General features: G+C 31.5%; 1 protein-coding gene across 2 annotated transcripts in view; it reads right to left on the bottom strand.

Moving 5' to 3' along the window:
• The window catches only part of LOC130440585 (intermembrane lipid transfer protein Vps13), a 52065-nt gene that overhangs the window by 25565 nt on the left and 5924 nt on the right, over positions 1 to 20576 (bottom strand). For both annotated transcript variants that reach the window (XM_056773845.1, XM_056773846.1), the window contains exons 5-23: positions 20150 to 20288; positions 19612 to 19997; positions 19348 to 19540; positions 19024 to 19276; positions 16193 to 16444; positions 15856 to 16068; positions 14263 to 14644; positions 12364 to 12508; positions 12053 to 12291; positions 11140 to 11419; positions 10853 to 11079; positions 7896 to 8048; positions 7364 to 7822; positions 5802 to 6077; positions 5290 to 5569; positions 3808 to 4115; positions 3555 to 3743; positions 1493 to 1676; positions 919 to 1106 (exon numbers count right to left, since the gene is read on the bottom strand). In XM_056773845.1, coding sequence (XP_056629823.1) covers positions 919 to 1106; positions 1493 to 1676; positions 3555 to 3743; positions 3808 to 4115; positions 5290 to 5569; positions 5802 to 6077; positions 7364 to 7822; positions 7896 to 8048; positions 10853 to 11079; positions 11140 to 11419; positions 12053 to 12291; positions 12364 to 12508; positions 14263 to 14644; positions 15856 to 16068; positions 16193 to 16444; positions 19024 to 19276; positions 19348 to 19540; positions 19612 to 19997; positions 20150 to 20288 — 4746 coding nt within the window. The remainder of the gene's footprint in view (positions 1 to 918; positions 1107 to 1492; positions 1677 to 3554; positions 3744 to 3807; positions 4116 to 5289; positions 5570 to 5801; positions 6078 to 7363; positions 7823 to 7895; positions 8049 to 10852; positions 11080 to 11139; positions 11420 to 12052; positions 12292 to 12363; positions 12509 to 14262; positions 14645 to 15855; positions 16069 to 16192; positions 16445 to 19023; positions 19277 to 19347; positions 19541 to 19611; positions 19998 to 20149; positions 20289 to 20576) is intronic.

Raw genomic sequence — 20576 nt, 5'->3', positions numbered from 1 at the left:
TAAGATAATATAATTAGCATACATAAGATTTTGCTTAATTTTATAGACGCATTGGATTTATTTATTTATAGATGTATTTATGCAAATGAGCCAGAAATGGTGAGTCGGCAGTTTGGATATTTCAGTTTGGAAAAAATCGACAAAAATTGCTCAATCTTGAAGCAATAATAATGAAATACTTACTTGCTTCTTTTTTTTATTAATTTAAGAGAAACTAAACTAAAATGACTACATGTCACAAATGAGCATTTGGACAAAAAAAATAATTGATAGTTTATTCGCCCTACTGCCTCTTAGTACCCAATAATGTCTTCTTAATTGATATATAAACTACATCGACTCCGATTTTCATCATCTGCAGGAGCAGGACTCAACAAGCCTTTTTGAAAGCTATCAACCTCTGATAACTCAAATCACTTGCGAATATTTTGAAAAACAAGAATAGCATTTTTGTACTATCCATTTATCCTTTCAAATTTTAATACATATTGTTACAAACACGTCCCAGCCCTGGTGCCGGCACTGCTTGGATTTAGTGGAATTCTAAAATTCGACAGATGCTTGATGATTATTTTCTTACATTACTTTTATTATAGCAAGCGGAGTTTGTTTAGCGCAGTTTAGTTAGTTTATAATAAATAGTCGTAGTGAACAGACCGAAATAGAAAGTAATCGGAAAATTTATATAAATTATTTAAGTCAGTTAAATATTAGTGATAAGTGATTAATTATAGTTAGTTAAGTGTGTATAGTGTTTAAATAAATTAATAACGTAAGAGACAGTTTTTATAAATTCATCCCATGAATACAAATATAGAAATCGTATAAATAAATAAGAAAACAAAAACATTACACTATATACCAACTCTAATATAACAAGAGTATAATAATACTGAACAAAAGAACTGCACAAATTACCTGTGAACTCCAATTTCGAACACTGCCTGTAAAACCAGTTTCTAACATCAATAATGGTAAAGTTTTGGTACCAACCCCTGCTTCAATAGTTACTGTTATGGATGGTATTGAAATTATACATAATTCTTGCAACACTGGCTTATCCATTTCCATTAAATTATCGAGAACAAGGACGTCAGTACCAAATTCTGGAAACAAATAAGATTTCTAATTACTGGTAAATCTCCTGATATGTTAATTACACTGCGCGTTTCGATAACGAAGTTATCGTCTTCAGAGACTGAAGGTAAACTGAAATTTAGACGATAACTTGGTTATCGAAACTCGTGTCAGACAGTATAATTTTGAGTGTTGGTGTAGTGGTGATGTAAACAGTATTATTCAGTATGAATATCACCAATGGTTCCAGAAATTCCAACTAAGGAGTGTATTTGAAAATCTGGAATAAAAATTTTAATATCATAACAACCTAACCTAATCTCAAAATTCAACATAAAGTTTTTTAAAATTTGGTACTTGTAGGAGGAAATATTAGGAATTGATAATTTTGATTTTATCACAAACTACATCTTACCAGTATTTAAAAACCAGAATCGGTCTTCTGTAAACTCTTGATCTTTCCATAAGTTTTCGTAGTTGTAAATATGTTCTTCTTCTTTGTTTATTTTACTTGCATCAGCAGTCATAGTGGCTAAGGCCTTATTTAACAATTCTATTGTTGCAGGTGAAACACTCAGGTATACATTTGTTATCAATAGCTGCAAAAGTTTATTTATTAATTGTAAATACCAAAAAATAAAAATATCCTTGGAATATTGAGAACTTTTGTGTGATACCAGTAACGATTGAATTTAGAATGATACAAACATTGTATAGTTTTGTATACGAGGATGTATTGATATTTAGTTAGCCTAGACCAGTTCCATGAATAAACAAAATATTGCGTTACCATAAAAATAACTTATTAGAAGTGTCAATATAAAGTTTGACGTCAAAAAAGTAAATAATAGTTAAACAATAAATTAAAAGAAAATCGAAAAATTGGAGTATCGAGCTATCATCAAGTACCTGTATTTAAAAGGGTTAAGAGGTAAACAGATTTACGAAAATATGCTTAATACTCTTGGTGATCAATGTTCTTCGTATGCAACCGTGAAAAATTGGACTGAAAGCTTCAAAAGAGGTACATTTTCCATTGAAGATAATGACCAATCGGGAAGGCCAGTTTCTGTGTCAGTCCCCTAAAATATTATTTTATTAGACCGTCGAGTTGGGCTAAAGCGGATATCTGAAGCAAATATTTCATACGAACGCGTTCATCATATAGTTCACGTCAATTCGGACATGAGAAAAATTGCAGCAAAATGGATCCCCAAATGTTTGAATATTGACCAAAAGCGTGCCAGGGTAGAGGCATCGCGTTCGATCTGTGCTCGATTTGAAAACGATGTAGACTTCTTAAACCGAATTGTTACTATGGATGAGACTTGGGTACATTTCTACGATCCAGAAACAAAACAACAATCGATGGAATGGCGACACTCTGGTTCCAAGACCTAAGAAGTTTCATGTCCAAACATCTACTGGAAAAGTTCTTGCTTCAGTTTTTTTGGATTGGCATGGAGTAATCATGATTGATTTTTCATTCGACATTACTGACCACTCTAAGGGAAAAAATTAAAGAGAAAAGACGCCGAAAGCTATCCAAAGGTGTTTTGTTTTTGCAGGACAACGCCACTGCACACAAATCTCATGTTGCCATGCAAAAAAATCGTGATTTAGGGTTTGAATTACTAGAACACTTATTCACCAGATTTGGCTTCATCCGACTATCGTTTCTTTCCTCAACTGAAAAAAAGTTTTAAAGGCCGTAAATTTTCTTCCAATAAAAGCTGTGGAGAGCAAGAAGAAACATTTTTTTTGAAAGGTCTAGAGACGTTGCAGGTTCGCTGTAATAAATGTCTACAATTATGAGGAGAATGTGTTGAGTAATAAAATATTTTGACATTGAAATTTTGTTTGGTTCTATAGTAGGCTAGGAATTTTTCAATATATCCTCGTATACTCATTAGACGACATATTTGTATTGATTTGAGGTGAAATATTTAAAACAATGCTAAAGTTTGTTTGTAAATATAATATACATAATAACAGAATCCTTTTCCTTAAAAGTGATCTATCAACGATTTCTCCTCTAAATAGATTTCATTTTTATTTTCCATAATGGAATTAAAAACAAAAAACGAAGATGAATTACAGCGAGGCACACATCAATGGTTATTACACAAGAGCATATTTCAGAAAATTAAAATCGAAGACTTAATCTTTGAATGAAATTGAGTTTAAAAGGAAAAAGAGGAGCATATTCCACTTGTTCAAATTTTTATCGCCAGAGGACTATCACTTGTCTGAAGATTTGAATAATGGATTAATGGAATAACAAATGACAATGTTGAGACATTGAGACACTAGAGATTCATAATAAACTGAAATATCTCGGCAATATTATGAAAAAAGAATATTTATAATGATATACAATTTTGGAAAAATATTTATTTTAGATGTGAATGCTATGAAAAGGTGATTTTTTCCATACTAGTTATAACAACCCAAAAATTGTTATATATAATTCTTACCTCCAAATGTAATCCTTTTTCTGGGGGTGTTGATCCTGCTAAACTTATATCTAAGGGATGGAGTACATTGCTTCTGGTTTGAGAGCGTTGAGCAGGATTATATACACATCTGTATAATTCTAATTCCTTGATTATACCGTTTACTACCTGATGTGTCCCTGCTGCGCGATATTTCAACAATATTTCCGCCTAGAAAAAGTCATTTTAACATTATGACAGAAAAAATATGCAAAGTTAGTTTATTTATACTAACATTAAGAATTAGAGCTCTTGTGTCAATACTATCCATATGTTCGACAAGAACTATATCAGGTTTCTCCAATTTGACATTGACTGTCATTTGTACATCATTAGTAGTTGATTTAGCTTTGGATTTAGTTTTCATTGCATATCCTTGTGATTTGGTAGATAATCCAGAATTTTGTTTCGACATATGAGAGACTGTATTCTCGTGACTAGTGCCTATCTCGTTCTCATGTTCAGGCAATTTGAAAAAATCTGCTAGTTTCATAAGGAATTCCATTGATAAAATTATGTTAAAACTAAAAACTCGAACATCAGCTGAAAAAGATATAAAAGTTACGGTAATAGTTATTTATATATTATACATAATGACCACTGAATTTGGTAAATATAATAAATTATTTCATATTTACTGGTTAGTTTATAAAATCCTCAACTCGTAATGGAGAATATGATAAAAGCCCATAACTTTACAAAAATTCGTGCAGTTTGCGCAACTGCTTGGCACGTGACAACCACGTTATTTCAAAAGTAGTTCTAATTTTTTCGCTATCCTCTCGTCAAAAATAAAACATTGAATAAGGCCGTTTGCTTGAGCGTTTTAACTCCAAATTACTTGATATTATAGATACTAAGAAAACAAACAGTGGTTAGATTAGGTTAGGTTGTAACTACACAGAAAAAACTTGCCCTCTTATTCTACTGGCCCAATAAGCGAGGTTCGTTGATTTAAATCTGATGTTAAATGTAATCATCCATCAGTGTTGAAAATTATGTTATACATATAAAAGGCGTAGCTTCTGGCATGAAATTTACCTCAATTATATAACTATAAATTTGAGGCCTTGTTAAGAAAATCCAATTTAAATAAAAAAAATCTAATTTAAAAAAAAATCACGAACACTGCTAATAAGTAATGATTTCTATCACATTTACCATTACGAGTTGGATGTTTCCCAAATTTAGTGATGATTATGATAAGTGCAAATGTAAAAAATCTGGCAAGCTTTGTAGGTATAAAACAGTCTAATACGTCTAAAGAACTAAGTGCAAATGAATGATTTTTCCCCCATAGAATATGAGTTTGGTTTGTTTCTACAAAATAATCCGAATTTATCACATTCCCCATTACGAGTTGGATATTTTCTAAATTAACTGGTAAATTTGATAAATATGAAATAATTCATCATATCTTCCAAATTCAGTGGTGATTATGTATAATCACCGGTAATTTCATATAATCACCAATTTATTATTTTGATTGTAACATATGCATATAATTAATATAGACTGTAAATATGTGTCAAACACAAGTTACATTTTAACACGACAATACTCACATCTGTTGCCAAATATTGAAGTGAATGTTAAAATAATGGCAATGTAACATCTCTTTAGTTTTGATACAAAGTCACTAAGATTTATTCGGCAATATATTTCAAACCTTGGCTACTGTTTCAGTTGTTATTTCGAAAACGGCAGAAGTACTTACCAAACATTGCGTTATCTTTCTGTTGGAAAGTAACATCAATCATACTTTTAGGCGAACTGGATGCGTCAACAAATTCGTATGATTCCTTTTTGCTGGATCTGTCTATCATTCTATTTAATTTATCTTCTCGGCCTGGTCTTTTATCATCCATTAAACAATTCATTAATAGTATTGATGTAACTAATGAGCCATCTGTTAATATCCTGCCTTTTAAAGAAAGTCCCTCCAACGAAAACTTAGCAAATTGATGATTCTTATCCACACAAAACAATCCTTCGGTCTAAAAAGTAGACAGAGTGAAATTTATTAAGAAAGTGTAATAGCTACAGATCGCCTATATTTATATGGTTCTCGAAAATCTTAAGCCTAAGTGGAAATAAAATTTCTAAAGAACATAATACTATAAAAAATGTAATGACGATAATGGAATATAGACAATTATGGAAGGGGAAATATTACAGAAAATTTATGAAATTAAAAAATGCACAAACCGTGAATATGAAAGTACTGACCTCTACCTTATCCGCATTATGATAAAGCGAAATTATAAACTTTTCCATTGTAAAAGTAAATTTCAAAAATACATGAGGTTTAATTTTTGTTAATGCTTCTGTAGCTACATCTACATGTTCTATTTCAACATGTTCTGTTTGTGGTGTAACAGTATTGAGAACTTCTTCTTTTACTTCCTCCTCAAATTCTTTATTAGTTACTTCAACTTTACCTTCAGATAAATTTCCAGAAAGAATTGCCATGATTCTTTGGTAATCAATATTTCCCATCATAATCTAAAGAGAAAAATAAATTAATGAAACTGTTATATAAATTGATTACATATATAAAGTTGGCAACTAATTACTTTCGCTTTTTACTGATAGAGAGCCTCGCATTATTTTTTAATAAATTACGTTAGTGCTGTACTTTGCCGTTTGTCACGTGATACTGGTCACATCGTAACTTTAGAAGCAGGTAGAGTGTAATTTTTATTAAAGCTATTAGTTGTGGAGTGCAGAAATGAACATTTTCGGCGTATTATACTTTTTTATTTCTGTAAAGGAAAGAAAGCTGCTGCAGTTCACAAATAAATATGTGATGTCTATGGTGCTGATTACTTTTGGTATAAAAAATTCCGTTCTGGAGATTTTTCCCTCAAAGATGAATAACTCTCTGGTCGGCCTACTGAAGTTGATGACCAAATCAAAGTCATATAACTGTTCGAGAGGTTACGGCATCATGTATCATACACAACAATTGAAAAATACTTAAAATTTCTTGATATGTAGGCATATCACAAATTGAAAGAAATTCATTTAACACAAAGAATCAACATTTGCGATATGCACCTTAAACAAAATGTAATCGACCCTTTTTTAAAAAGAATCATCACTGGTGATGAAAAATGGGTCCTGTACAGTAACATAGTTCAAAAATGATCATGAAGCACGATGAACCAGCACAATCGAAATCGAAAGCTGAAAAATAAGAAAAAAAGCTCATGCTATCAGTTTGATGGTTACAAAGGTGTTGTGTTTTTTGAGCTGCTTCCAAGGAACCAACTGATCAATTATGATGTTTACTGGCAACAATTAATGAAACTGGATGAAGTAATCATAGAAAAACGAGCGTAATTATCAAATCGAAAAGGTTTAGTTTTCCACCGCGATAACGTACATACAGCCCTAATATCGCACCATTTGATTACCATTTACTTCGAAGTTCGCAGATTTCTTTTAATGGTCAAACTTTCACAAATGATGATCTTCAATCGACTTGGTTAAATTTTACGCTAATAAGGACGAGAAGTTTTATGAGCGCGGAATCATGAAATGAAATAAAGATGGCAAAAGGTCATTGAGCAAAATGAAAATTATGTATTAAAAATTATTCTTTGTTAAAAAAAGTGTTTTATTTTATACTATAAATTACTTTGTCGCCAACCCAGTAATAATAGGATATAATGTAATTTCACTTAAATTTAGCAGTTATCGGATAGTTGGTATTAACCACAACAATGGAAGCATTATAATTAGTGAATTACTTATCTTTTGTTATGAAATAAAACAGGAGTACATACATGTATAGAAGCAATGTTGCCAGATAAATCAATGTCAGGTATAGATGTGTACCAAGATGTAGAAAGGTTTCTTTTAACTGTTAAATTAAAATTAAAAGGATTTAACATAATATGTTCTTGAAGAAGAGAATAATGCTGATCTAGTAAGACTCTGGACACTTTTAACTCTTTGAAACCGATTTTCAAATCATCTATAACTGCGGGGTTATCTTCTTCGTTTTTGACATCCAAAGTTAAAAATTTATTTTCTAATGTTATAATACCCATATCCAGCAGCAAACTGTCATAACTATGGGAATTGATAGGAACCATAATTATTGGAGCTTTAACTACAATATTTAAAGCTATTTTTGTTGCCTTATCATATACTTCCTTCATGTTTTCTTTAGCAGCCTCAGCAGCTCTATGTGAAGCTTCAACGACAGCTTCTTGTGCCGATTGGAATTGATTTAGGAAGTTCTAAAAAAATAGATATATTTGTCTCAGATATATTGATTACAAACTTGTTTTATTAGAACAATAATAAACTTACCAACATATTTGAAACGAACCAGTTCATGAATACAATTCTGGAACGTCCCAATTGAACTTTGACATCTATATCTGGTAAATCACTCTCTGTATCTTCATTATTATTTAATACTACTTGGGCTGTTATAGTTTCACCATCTAAGCGTGACATAATCTAAAATGTATCAAAAAAATATGAACATAAAATCTTTATCCCACTCAATCAGATATATAGTCAATATAGAAGTTTATATCAATGAAATTGTTTAGTATAGGTATCAAAGTATCGACTATCAATTATTACTGATCTATTGAAACCAAATTAAATTATTATTACTATCATCCCAAACATGACACACCCAAAATTTAATGATAATCTCAATTAAAATTTTTGTAGTTCTGGAAATATTTTCGGATTCCCAAGGTATATGCTTGTGTTATGAGCATCATGGAAAGTCCTAAGTTGTAAATGAAGTTTACATGTATTGAAAGAAAAGTATCTTTGAGAGATTTGAAATGTTTTTGTCGGTTAAAATAGTTTTGCAAACTGGTGGAGGTAACAATACATAGCCATATAATCTAATGGAGCATTATCAATCAGGCGACGGAATAACATGGGTAGGTGTTGATAATTCTGATTTTTTTCAATTACTTCTGGATCAGTGTGATCATTTCTTTCCTCAATGAATTGTTATTGGAATATTCAAATAATTTTATGAAGTATTTGAAAAGTTAATCTTCATCATTCTACTTAATATTGTCGGAAGCATATTGCTTTATCAATTGTTAATTATTTTTTACTCGAAATTATTTTGATGTCCGGTTTTTCCCGATTTTATTTTTATTTTAAAATTCTATTAGTATATTAGGCTTTTGTACTCAAGCTTCTATTTTCTTGTTTCACTTTGACTATTGTTTTGGTAACTTTTTCCATTTCTTCAAGTGCTTTGAGACTAACTTTATTACCAAATTTGTTGTTTTTGAAAGTACTTCTGGTTACCATAGAATTACAAAAGGTATATGATCAGATAACAATCAATCATCATTTTATGTTGATTCAATAACACTGGAATCCAAAAAATGTAAAGTTTTGTTAGGATCACTTGTCCAAGCTAGTGCATGCTACTACTAGTATTACTACTCATACTACGGCCCTCAAAGAGCCTTGACCTCGTCCACCACATTCTTCCAGTCATCACTGTTCAACACTCGAAGTCTCCACCTCCTCACACCCAGCTCCCGAAGATTCTCTTCGACATCATCCATCCATCGTTTGCGCAGTCGGCCAGGCAGTCCCCGGCCCTCGGGCCTCTGTCGGTACGCTTTGCGCACTCCCCGCTCCTGAGACATACGCTCCAAGTGGCCCAGACATGCCTTCTCCTCGCAATAGGAACGCTCCCACCAAACAGGAATGCTTCATTACAGTCGCATTCGCATTTAAATAGACAATTCTAACCTCTAATTTTTTATTAAAACTGTGTTGTAAAAATTATAATTGTAAATGAATCATTTATAATTATAGTCATATGTGAGGGATTGTATTAATGGATGATCTTCTGTATATTGGACTGCTGGAAGATCTAGAAGAAGCTGAAGAAATTTTTGCAGAGCTCCATTGAGTTGTTTTAAGAGACCCTCTAATACAACTCAGTGATGACCAATTTAAAAAAATATTTCGGCTAACCAATGAAAATTTTAGATATGTTTTGACACAATGAGAATATATCTGGACGAACCTGTAAAAACTGCAGTAGTAAGAACTGTTTTACTTTTTATTTGGTTTTGATTTATATAAACTACAAACAATTCCTGAGTTAAATGATATTAGAAGAAAGTAAGGGAAAAATTACTTATATTTATTTGAGATGTTTTAGGTTCTTTTTAAAATATAATATATTTAATTGACAGCACAAGCACAGAACTAGAAACTATTTTGACAAAATACACTAATACACCGATATTTGCCGTAACTAGTCGCTCGTGTAACAAATTTGCGAGCGGAAGTGTACATGAGAATCTAAAAATTCCGACTCAAGTCTCGCTAGCAGGGGTCAAGAATTCTGCGATAGATCCAGTTTTTCGTTCTCCAAACTTGACTTAAGTAGTCATTGTAGATTGAAGTATGCTATTTTCCCCGTTTTCACACGTTCTCTTATTTCCATCCGTACATTTTCAAACTTATACAAGCCTACTTCAAAACACCCTGGGGAGTTCTTCGGTTCCTTGACATAACCACGTATTGGCGAGTCTCTCTCTACAGGAATCCTCATCCAGATCCTCAAGCTTTCCTTCAGTTCACGCTCCCTTCAACTGAATAGATCAATGCCAGGTACTACACTGTTCTGTTGTGCAGAGTTCCTCCTCTATTAACTTCGATATATCGGAAGACTCGTTTTGGTGTCAGGTTAAAGAGAGTACCCGAGAAGGCGTCTCCTTGCCTAAGACCTCATGCTATTTGGAACTCTCATGAGATCTCACCCGCTATCTTTGCTCTTGGTCTCAGCTAACGTCATTCTCACCAGGCGAAAAGTTTCGGAGTAATGCAAAAAACGCAGGGTGTTGTAGAGATAAGATCGATAAACAATGTGCATTCTTAATCATAAAAAGGGAGTCACTAATTTTATGTAAAACTGTATGACAACCAGTTACCAATAATTAAATTACTGCAAATAAAATGTAATTATAATGTAAACAACATAGGAAATACCACTTATGCTGAAACAATCAGTTTGAATGCAGATAATGATATGTTTATAATGTTGTGTCACAACTACACAAATATACAGTTGTGATCAGCAGTGAAACAAGTATAAGAGATCATAAGAATGTACAACTTCTAAGATTTTTGGTTCAGGTGAGTTTTTTGTTGACAACACTATAAGCACCACAAAAAATCTAATTATTTTCTACCCTTCATCAAAGCATTGTTCTATTATATCAAAATAATGAATAATCAAAATTATCTTTACATAAACTCACCAACTTATGTACACTTTTGTGGTTTAAATCCAGAACTGTAATATCTTGTAATGTAGCATTTACTTGTGTATAATTGTCTTTCACAATGACTGTGGCATTTGCACCGCTTATAGCTACACTAGAAATGTCTGCGGTGTCAGAGCAAAACTTTACAGATACCTCTTTCAAAGCAGAATTTATTTTAATTTTGATAGTTTCGACCATTTTTTTCTTCTTTTTTGATCGTTCTGTAACAAACAATGTCATTTATTATTCGAATAACATTCATATAATGTTCAATTACTCACTTTTGATTTCCTTAGCTGGAATTTCAACAAACTCTTCACCTATAGATGCAAGTTTGGATACAAATCCAAAGTCATCTCGGGTTGTTGCAATCCTATCTTGCAGACTGTTTTGTTTTTCTGTGGTAGAAGCCGCTATTTGATTTTGGATATCGGTAGCAAAATTCATTAATGATAACAATCCTTCTTGATGAAGTATGATGTTCAAAACATCAAAATCTAAAAGAAGACTGGACTCGCACGATTTGTAAGTGGAATGGAAATCGCAATATTTTGGATCCACCTAAAAGAATGGGTGAATAATTAGATTTCTCTTGTTGAATGATGATACCAAAGGATTTCAAAAAGTGCATAATGCAAAGTGGATAGCTTTCTAAAGAAGAGCCATACTTTTTAGGATTTTTTCTACAGAATTAAGTTCCATAGAGCCAGTAAAGTAGCAATAAGACCCCGAGTCAATGAAGAGGGTTGAGTTAGTTGATATTTAAGTACAGATATTTAATTTGGTTTAGCTGCACCACAAGTCATATATCGACACATCTACTATTTATCAACCTACAAAGAGCATATGATTTTATTGCAATTGCTAACATTTTTTATTATTTGTCGTTTTATTATAATTAAAGTTTGAAATGTGAGTAATCAGTATCATTACAGACTAATTCCACGAAACAGGATAATTCTAAACAATTGTGAGAAATAATTCCTAAACAAAGTGATAAATTCGTGAGTAATATTCGGTAGCCATAAGCCAACAAAAACAGTAAAAGGTTAAGAATAAATTGTGCTCTTTGTTGTAAGAAGCAAAGGACTATAAAAAGTAGTAACAAACAGTAATATTAATTTATGTATCATTTTATAACATTATTGGAAGAAATTAATCGTAAAATGTGTGTACTAATAATAGAAAGTTTACCTGTATAAAATTAACTTTAAACAGAGAATGATTTTTTTCGTTTTTGCCAATAGGAGTTTCAATAATTTTGATTTTTTCAAACCCTCGATCCATTACCAATTCAACACCACCTAACATCATGGAAATATTCGTAACGTAGGTTTGTTGTTGTAAATTACATTTTATACTGTCTACTCTGAAAGTAGCAAGCTGTTTTTCTGATACGGTTGTCTCTTGATGTATAACAAATAAGGAAACTTCTGTAAAAATAACATAAATCAATATGTCGTAAAACAATATTGCAGTTAAAGAATTAAACAAAAAAAACTTACTAGACATTTCAAATTCAGCTTGCAGAGTAATAAATTGCACATTGGATTCATGATGTTCTAAATTATCTATAAGTTGTTTGGTTTGTTTTCCGGTGGCTTGCATTTCTTTGTATTTCAACAATAATGTACTTGAAGCAGCTTTTTTCTGAAATATACATGTATACTTAATATATTATGATAATATATTTTGTTGTTGTGGTCATGTTCATCAACCTTTTAAAGAGAAATATAACTGACATAATATTATTCCACGAACCTAAATTAAACCAGTCAAAGATAAGACTATATTCTATTATAAAATTTAGTTCATCTAATAATTTTGGAGGAGAGGAACCCCCAAAATCTATAGAACTGATCTAATAAAAACCTAAACAAGCACCTGATTCAAGTGACTAATCACATGATAGTGTTAACTACAGAACATACCAAAAAGAAGGTCAACTTGTATTTTAATCTCGGCAACACAAATTTAGTTCTGCCACATGCCAATAATGACGCTATTGTAATAAAAATGTGTCATTACTGAATATCTGAATTCCCGCCAGATTTCAATACGATACAATTTCTCATTTGTTTTAGAGCCAGGTAGGGAGCATAGCCCTAGACGACGAAGGGTTTTTTTAGATTTCCCAAATACTTTCCTGGTGTGTATACTAAATGGGAGAAAATTTGTAAAATTCCAAGCTCAACAAGTTATTGCTTGTGTGGAAATAATTTTCTGGAAAGTAATTTTACAAATTTCAATAGGAAACATTTGAATTATAAAGCAGTCCCATCTAATCCTACCTCTCATCTGCATCTTCATTGTCTACTTCCATTTATGATTTATGAATATATATGATGTTCCTCATCTATTAAAAAACACCAGAAATTCTTTACTTCAGTGCTACTTCTTATCACTTCAACTGTGACAAATTGATATAGTTTATTACAAGAAAAATATTTGGCTGCTGTATCCTTTATTTTTTCCGGTTTGTATGGAGTGAACTGTACTTCATAAGCAGTTTAATCACTTAATGGAAATGGAGGACAGGGAGATGTTATCTGATGGAATCAAATTATTTTGTTGTTTAAAAAGAAAGCTGATTTATTTTACAATTTTGTTGGTTTGTTTACAGGGAGAATATTTATTTTTGTTTTTCAAAATTTTTATGTTTATTTTTCTGCATTATGTTTAATTGATTTATTTTCTTGGTTTGATTTTGAGACACGTTTATGAATTGGTTAAGAATTTTCGACACTTGTTTGTTAAAACCCAAAATGAAAGTACTATATCGTTGTAATGATATTATTTTACTGTTTCATTTCTGGTTAGTATTTATTTACATATTATACTATTCAATTTGTTTGTTAGAAAAATCTGTATTTTGTTAGTTCTTATTTTAAAAGTTATATTGTAGTCATGACTAATAATTTTCCTTGATATAGTTGAAAATGTAAGTAAGTATTATGTTGTAAATAAAAGTGTCCCAGGTCTAACATGTTTTTTTACCGTTAATTCAGGAAACTGCGACATCAGAACTAGATGAAAATGAATAACAACTAAGTTTGCTTTTCTTCTAAGGGTATGTTCTATGGAGCTAACAAATCAAATAGTTTATGAATAATAATTGTCGAAATTGCACCAAGTTTGCTAGTAACTAGCAAATAAATCATTAAAGCCTATCGATAAATATATTTCAATAATTGTGAATTTAAGTTATACTTCAAATATAATCAATTACCATTAAAAAACTGTACTTTAAATAATAAATATAGAGTTCCATGTAATTGCAATCATATGAAACAAAGGACAAATTACTAAATTTGAATACTTCTAGAGGCTAAACTTTCCATAAACGTGAAACGTTTTCAACAGTAAGTCATAGATTGTTATACATAATAAAAAGCTTAACTTACCAAAGGCTGAGTTTCTGGAATATCTCCGCCAGGAAACTGAATGCTTGTAACTAAAGCTACTAGCAACAATAACCTAGCATCAGACACAACAACGTCAATAGAAGGAATTACTCCATTTATTTTATTCAAAGGTAAACTCGGATCGTCTGTAATAATACATGAAGAAAATGTGACAGATACAGAAACAGGTTTAAGTAAATGCATCTTAGATATGCCTGTTACCAATGCTTCTTTCCAATTTTCATCACTTTGAGCAGCTAATATTTGTACGTTAGTCAATTCCAATTTGAAATTGTCGTAACAGTTCTTTTGCATATATTCTAAAATTTCCGTTTTCGATTTTCCTTCGTCACTTAAAAGTTTAACTTTTTCAGATGAGATCCTTAAAAAAACAAGCTTTAATAGATTGATCATTTAATCCGAAGGAGATTTAATGACACCTAAAAAGTTTACTGAGTAGCACAAGAACCGAATTAACAAGAAATAAAAAAAAAACTGAAAAATTTATAAAAATGTAAAAAATAGATAGTAGAATAGGAGTCATCTATTCATTTCTTAAAAAATATAAGGAAATTCACAACCAAACTATAAATAAAACAATCAGACGCAGTAACATATTTTTGGAATGGGATATACTAGGATAGGTCAAAAAATATGATAGAAGTTGAGAAACTTTTGATAAATAATGGAAAAGTTCTAAAAAAACATTTTAAGAGAACTGTTGTTATCATTATAGAAGGATGAGTAAGAAGTCTTTGAAGAATATGAAAGGACTTGCCAGAGACAGAATAGCTTGGTAAGTATGGGTAGAAGAGAAGACGGTTCTACGCCTGAAAAGGTTTTCTTTGAACCCCTTGAAAATAGTTTTAATATTTTCTATAGATATAATTTTTACACTTTCAATAGAAGATAATGTAAGGAATATCGATTTCCTCAAAAATATGGGGAAAACATTTTTATAACAACAATTACCTAAGATACATTTATTTCAAGGAATGTGTCTTCGTGTGTTGAGATAAGCAGAGATTAGTTAGAACCAGCAGTGTCTACTTGAAAATAGGGATCTTAAACAATGCAGTTTTGTTTCTGGTTAGAGAAAAGTACCAAAAAGCTCATTAAAGGTAAAACTTTATCTATGACAATGTTTGGATATTGCTTTAAAGAGGTATAAGTGATTTAATATTGAAAACGAAGCAGCTAAGGATGAGGTATTGTTAGGATATTCTTCGATCTTAATAACAAATGATAACGTGCAAAAATGTCATTGCGGTACTAGAACCTTGGCGAAAGTTGAGCTGAAACGCGCCGTGCCACAAGTGGCATTTGATTCGTCATTTCAAATAAGCCTTTCAAAAATCTTGCAGTCATGGATTCGACCTCGAAATAAGTGCATTGCTAGCATAGGCAGTAATTTGGGATTTTCACTTTGTTTTATTGAAATAATTCACTGTATTTTTATATCACCCTTAGTACTTGGAAATTGTAGAATGAAGTCGAATCTAAATTTTTAACTTCAGTTAAATAAAATAATATTGAATTATAATGTAATCAATTATGTCACATATAAAAAGTTGAGCAAACAATCGGACTAACCTTTGGCCAAAAGAAAATATTTTCACTCTTCCCAAATTTGCCAATAAAACATTTTCACTACCAGTATATTTTCCACCATAAGGTAAAATTAACAATGGCGCTTGTAAATCGATATTAAGATCTATAAGAGGTCGTTTTTCAACAGCATATTGAAGGCCCAAAGATGACATTTCTTTTATATCAGTTAATTTATGTGCAGCTACATCTGTTATCCTGAAAATAAAAATATTTATTGAAGGCCAAGAAACGTACAGTATTAGTCCTATTAAATATGAAGGATTAATGAATATATAATCAGCATTATAATTTGAAATTATAGAATAATAAGTGTACTTACTGTTCTAAATTTGAATCTGGAGGAATCTCGAAAATCTTCACTGCTCTATTTATTGTAGTGGCATCATATACAATTTTAAGAGGTAACGCTGTTACATGTATTCGTTGATCACAAGTCTTATCCAAAGGATTTTTTTCAAATAAAACTTCAAGAAGACCTTGACGATTCTTAGTTTCAGATATTATCAAATAAGGTATGAAATCTTCTTGATGATAACCTTCTCCGGTTAAATCATCTACCTTCACCTGAACCCTAAAAAATCATGGTAGGTATAGATTTTTGTCTATTAATCCTGTAATAGGTTATTTTTTTTAGTTTAATATTTTTTTTTTAAGGTTAATACACTATTTTACATTATTTGGTTAAAATAACTAGCTGAGACATATAAAAAGACCAGAAATATTCGACCAATTAAAGCATAGAGGAGAAAATTCCTTAAATAGGAATATAGTATAAATAAATTTGATTTATTAAATGAATGATTATCAACTTTTTTGTACTTGAATTAGCTGGTATTAATCGTGTTAGCTTGTAGTTGCTACAAGCCACAAAACACGAGATACCATTTCAGGTTAGGAAAAAGCAGAGACTAATGAACCCAATTTCAGACAAATTATTGTTGAAATATAGTAGGAAATATTTTACTGAATAAGCATACTATATTATCTGACTTGTGCCGCCATCAGGTCGACCTGAGGAGGGCATAAGTCAGGTAACGCTCTCGAAAAATCGGCAGGTGTCCACACGGAAAGTCTCGTGGGTCCGTATATTTTGAAGGTCATGTGACACGACAAAGTTGTCTGGAAATGCTCCAAGATTTACTTGGACGGATAGACAACGATCAAATGGAGAGGCAGAAGAGGATTCGTTGAGTGGCCCGCACGGTCATGTGACATCTTGTTATATCTTGCTGAGGGACCTTCTCAAGGACCGCGTTTTTGCAAGAGGACCACGTACCCTTCCCAACCTCCAAACTGCAATTGAAAAAGAATTTGAAACTCTTTACGGACAGCTTGACATGCTTTGCCGGACCTGCCTCTCCGTTGAGATACGTTGCCGTAATTGCATTGATCAAGATGGGCATCAATTTGAACCTTCTTTTTAATTCCTTTAGTATTTTTTTAATGAATTCATTTTGACGCTGCTCGTTTTCTCTTAATGCAAATTTGTTATCTGTTTTTATATACTATCTCTATAATTTGTTACCATAATCTTTCTGATGTCTTCTTTTACTTGTTCCTTCGATTTAGATTTTAGTCTACCTTTTGACCTTTTTTACTTGTGGTTTTCTTTGTTATATTCTTATAATATTTCTAATATTTTCTTTGTGTCAATTACTATTCATACCTCCACTTGTTTTCGCTGTTTCCCATCCGAATTATAGTGGATTTAAAATAAATAACTGACAAACCAAAACAAATACGTAAGGCATGCCATAATACTTCAATTATATCAAGTCTGAAACAGACTAAGGGCCCCTTATATCGTACTATAAAACATTTTTTTATATTTGCTTTTTTGTGCAACTTTTTATTTTCTATGGTGGATTTTCGAGCAATTTTCTAGAGTAATATATCTATATCGTTACATTCATTTGCCTATAATACTCCTGTGAGTGCGAGTATATATAAAAAATGGCGTTTTGTCGGCGTTAATGTCAATCTTTTATTGATCCAAACCCCAATTATATTTCTCATTCCAAGATTGCTTTATCTGTACATCTATGATGAATTATGATCTCAGAAAAGAAGTATATTGATTCAAATCACTAGTTAATGCGAAATTGTCGAGAATCATGAAACAAAATGAAAACAATAGTAACAACAAAATGGGTAGGTTAATGAAAAAACCATGGATTTTGTCTAATTTGATGAAACTATGTACATTATCCCCAGAAAATTAAAGATATTAATAAAAGTTATATTATTACAAAACACGAAAGCCAAAGTAAGATATCTGGAAACACTAACAGAATAAAAATAAACAAAGGAGCCAAATAAGGCGACTCGATCTCTCCAACCTGGTTTAATATGATTTTTGAGAATACAAACAGCAGCATACGCAGACGATATAACAATATTGGCTAATACAAGAGAAGATCTAATAAAGGCAATCAACAAATTGGAAACAGAAGCAGGAAAAGTCGGTCTAGAAATAAACCAATCAAAAACCAAAAACATGAAGGACACAGAAATACGTAATTGAAACTGTTTCCTCCTTCAATTATCTAGGATTAACAATAGAGAGAATACAAATAGGATATCGAACATCTGGAAAAAATAAAGTTACTCAAAAGCAGAAATATTAGTAAAAAAAGCAAAATAAAAATATATAAAACATTAAAAAGACCAGTGATTGTATAAGCCATGTAAACAACTGTCATAGATAAAAAGAAAGAAGACCTGAAGATAATCGAAAAATACTGAGAACTATAATCGGATCAAATATTACAGGAGATGTAGAGAAGATTGAAGAAAAATAAAGAAATAGAAGAACTGGGAATAGAAAATATAATCAGGTATGTAACCTACAGAAATGGTGAGGAGAATAACACAATAGATACCTCTATGGCCAAGAGGTAGAGGCTGATCAACAAACAAAATTGAATAAGATACCAAAAACCTAGAAATAGTAGACTGGAAAGCCAAACCCAAAAACAGAAAAGAATGGAGAAAGCTGACAAACGAAGCTAGGACCAAGAAAAAACTACAACAAAAGAACAAGGGGAGTAATCCACCCCAATAAAGGGATATGTAGGCGCCCCAAACGCTAGCCATAATCCAAATAGAATATTTAATTGAATGAATAACTGAATATTTTGTGCAACTTACTTTACAGCTGAAGCAGCGGGTCTTGTTTCTAATTTACATCTGACTGTATTAAGATCAATTTTGAGAACTCTAATGAAACTTTCTTCCCGAGTTATATCAGATAATTCGACTATAAGTGACTTCAACAAAAACGCACATGATAAATCGACGTACTCTTCTGGATATTCAGTGGGGGCTGCGTTTTCTTGATATCCAATGGCTTTATACAAGTTCTCTTTTTCTTCTGGTGTCATTTCCCTCTTAAATTGGTCAACTGTAAATGGAACAATTCGTTTTAAATATTTTCAATATGTAATAGTTTATAGTTGAGTTGTGAATACTCACTAATATCAATTTTTGAACTATCTATACTGCCTTTTGATTTAGAACCCCACGCCCAATCCCACCAAGATTGTTTTCCCTGTGTCTGAGCTTCTTTCACTGCTTCAGCTTTCACCTGTTGTCTAATTATGATGAGATTAGTTAAATCTAATGTCTTTTCACATGTAATGAGCCTATCAGTTTCATCCGGTTTTAACTGAAAATAAACACAAATGCAATACAAATCATTTCAAGTGATTAGTAAGTTTGTATAAAATAGAAACTCACCTGCTTTTTCTGTTGCTTTGCGGTAAATAAAGTATGATATTCCTTACACATCTGCCTATAATTTAAAATGTGATCCCAATTCCAATCTCTTCTTTTTCTTCTAACATCTTCTAAAACAGCTGTGATTGCAAATTTCCACCATTCGTGGTAGTGACCTTTATACTCCGTTATATTTGGCCTATATTTGCGATATGGCAAACCTTTCGTCATTCTACCCATAGAATCCACCAATGATATTATATCTCGGTATTGACATTTATTTATGCCGACGTAAAGAGTTTCCATTTGCAAATTAAAATGGAACTTCGGTATTGAGTAAGACGGATCATCTAATTCCGGTTTTTGATTCATGATTAAACGAGCAGAAGAGTTAATTGGTCCCAGAACTAAATAAATAACTAATTAGCCCAAAAAATGTCTAACTTATCTTCTATTTAATTTATGTCACTCAATAAAAAAATTTAGGAAGTGAAAACATTTATATAAATTAATATCAAACAAAAACAGTAAATAGGCCACAACAGTTTAAAAGACTTACTATATGTAAACCCTTCTGGCATATGTGATTTGGTGGCAATTCCAAGTTCCAACTTTTTCAACATCTGAACAACGGGAAGATCTCCATATAGAGAGGTCTTACAATTTAGATAGACAGACAAACTTTGCAAGTAAAGGATCTAAAAATCATCAAAACTGAGTTAATTTTTTTTTCTATGAAGTGTATTTTTTTCAAATTTCAAATCCATGGTGTTAGTCTCAAGCTTGAATAAACACCATTCAAGAGATAAGAAAAGGATAAGAAGTAGTGATTATCTGGCAAAGGATGATAGTATAAGTAAACAATGACAAAAAATCAGAAGCGTGACCAATGGTCATTAATTCCTCCAGTGTTATGAATCCTGCATTTGAGTTTAGAATACTTAATATACATAAAATGTAGTAAACCTTGCTATGATTTACAGTGC

The sequence above is a fragment of the Diorhabda sublineata genome, chromosome 2, assembly GCF_026230105.1.
Source record: "Diorhabda sublineata isolate icDioSubl1.1 chromosome 2, icDioSubl1.1, whole genome shotgun sequence".
In the NCBI taxonomy this organism is placed as follows: domain Eukaryota; kingdom Metazoa; phylum Arthropoda; class Insecta; order Coleoptera; family Chrysomelidae; genus Diorhabda; species Diorhabda sublineata.
Note: the sequence above shows the minus strand (reverse complement) of the source record. Positions and strands in the feature narration are given on the sequence as shown.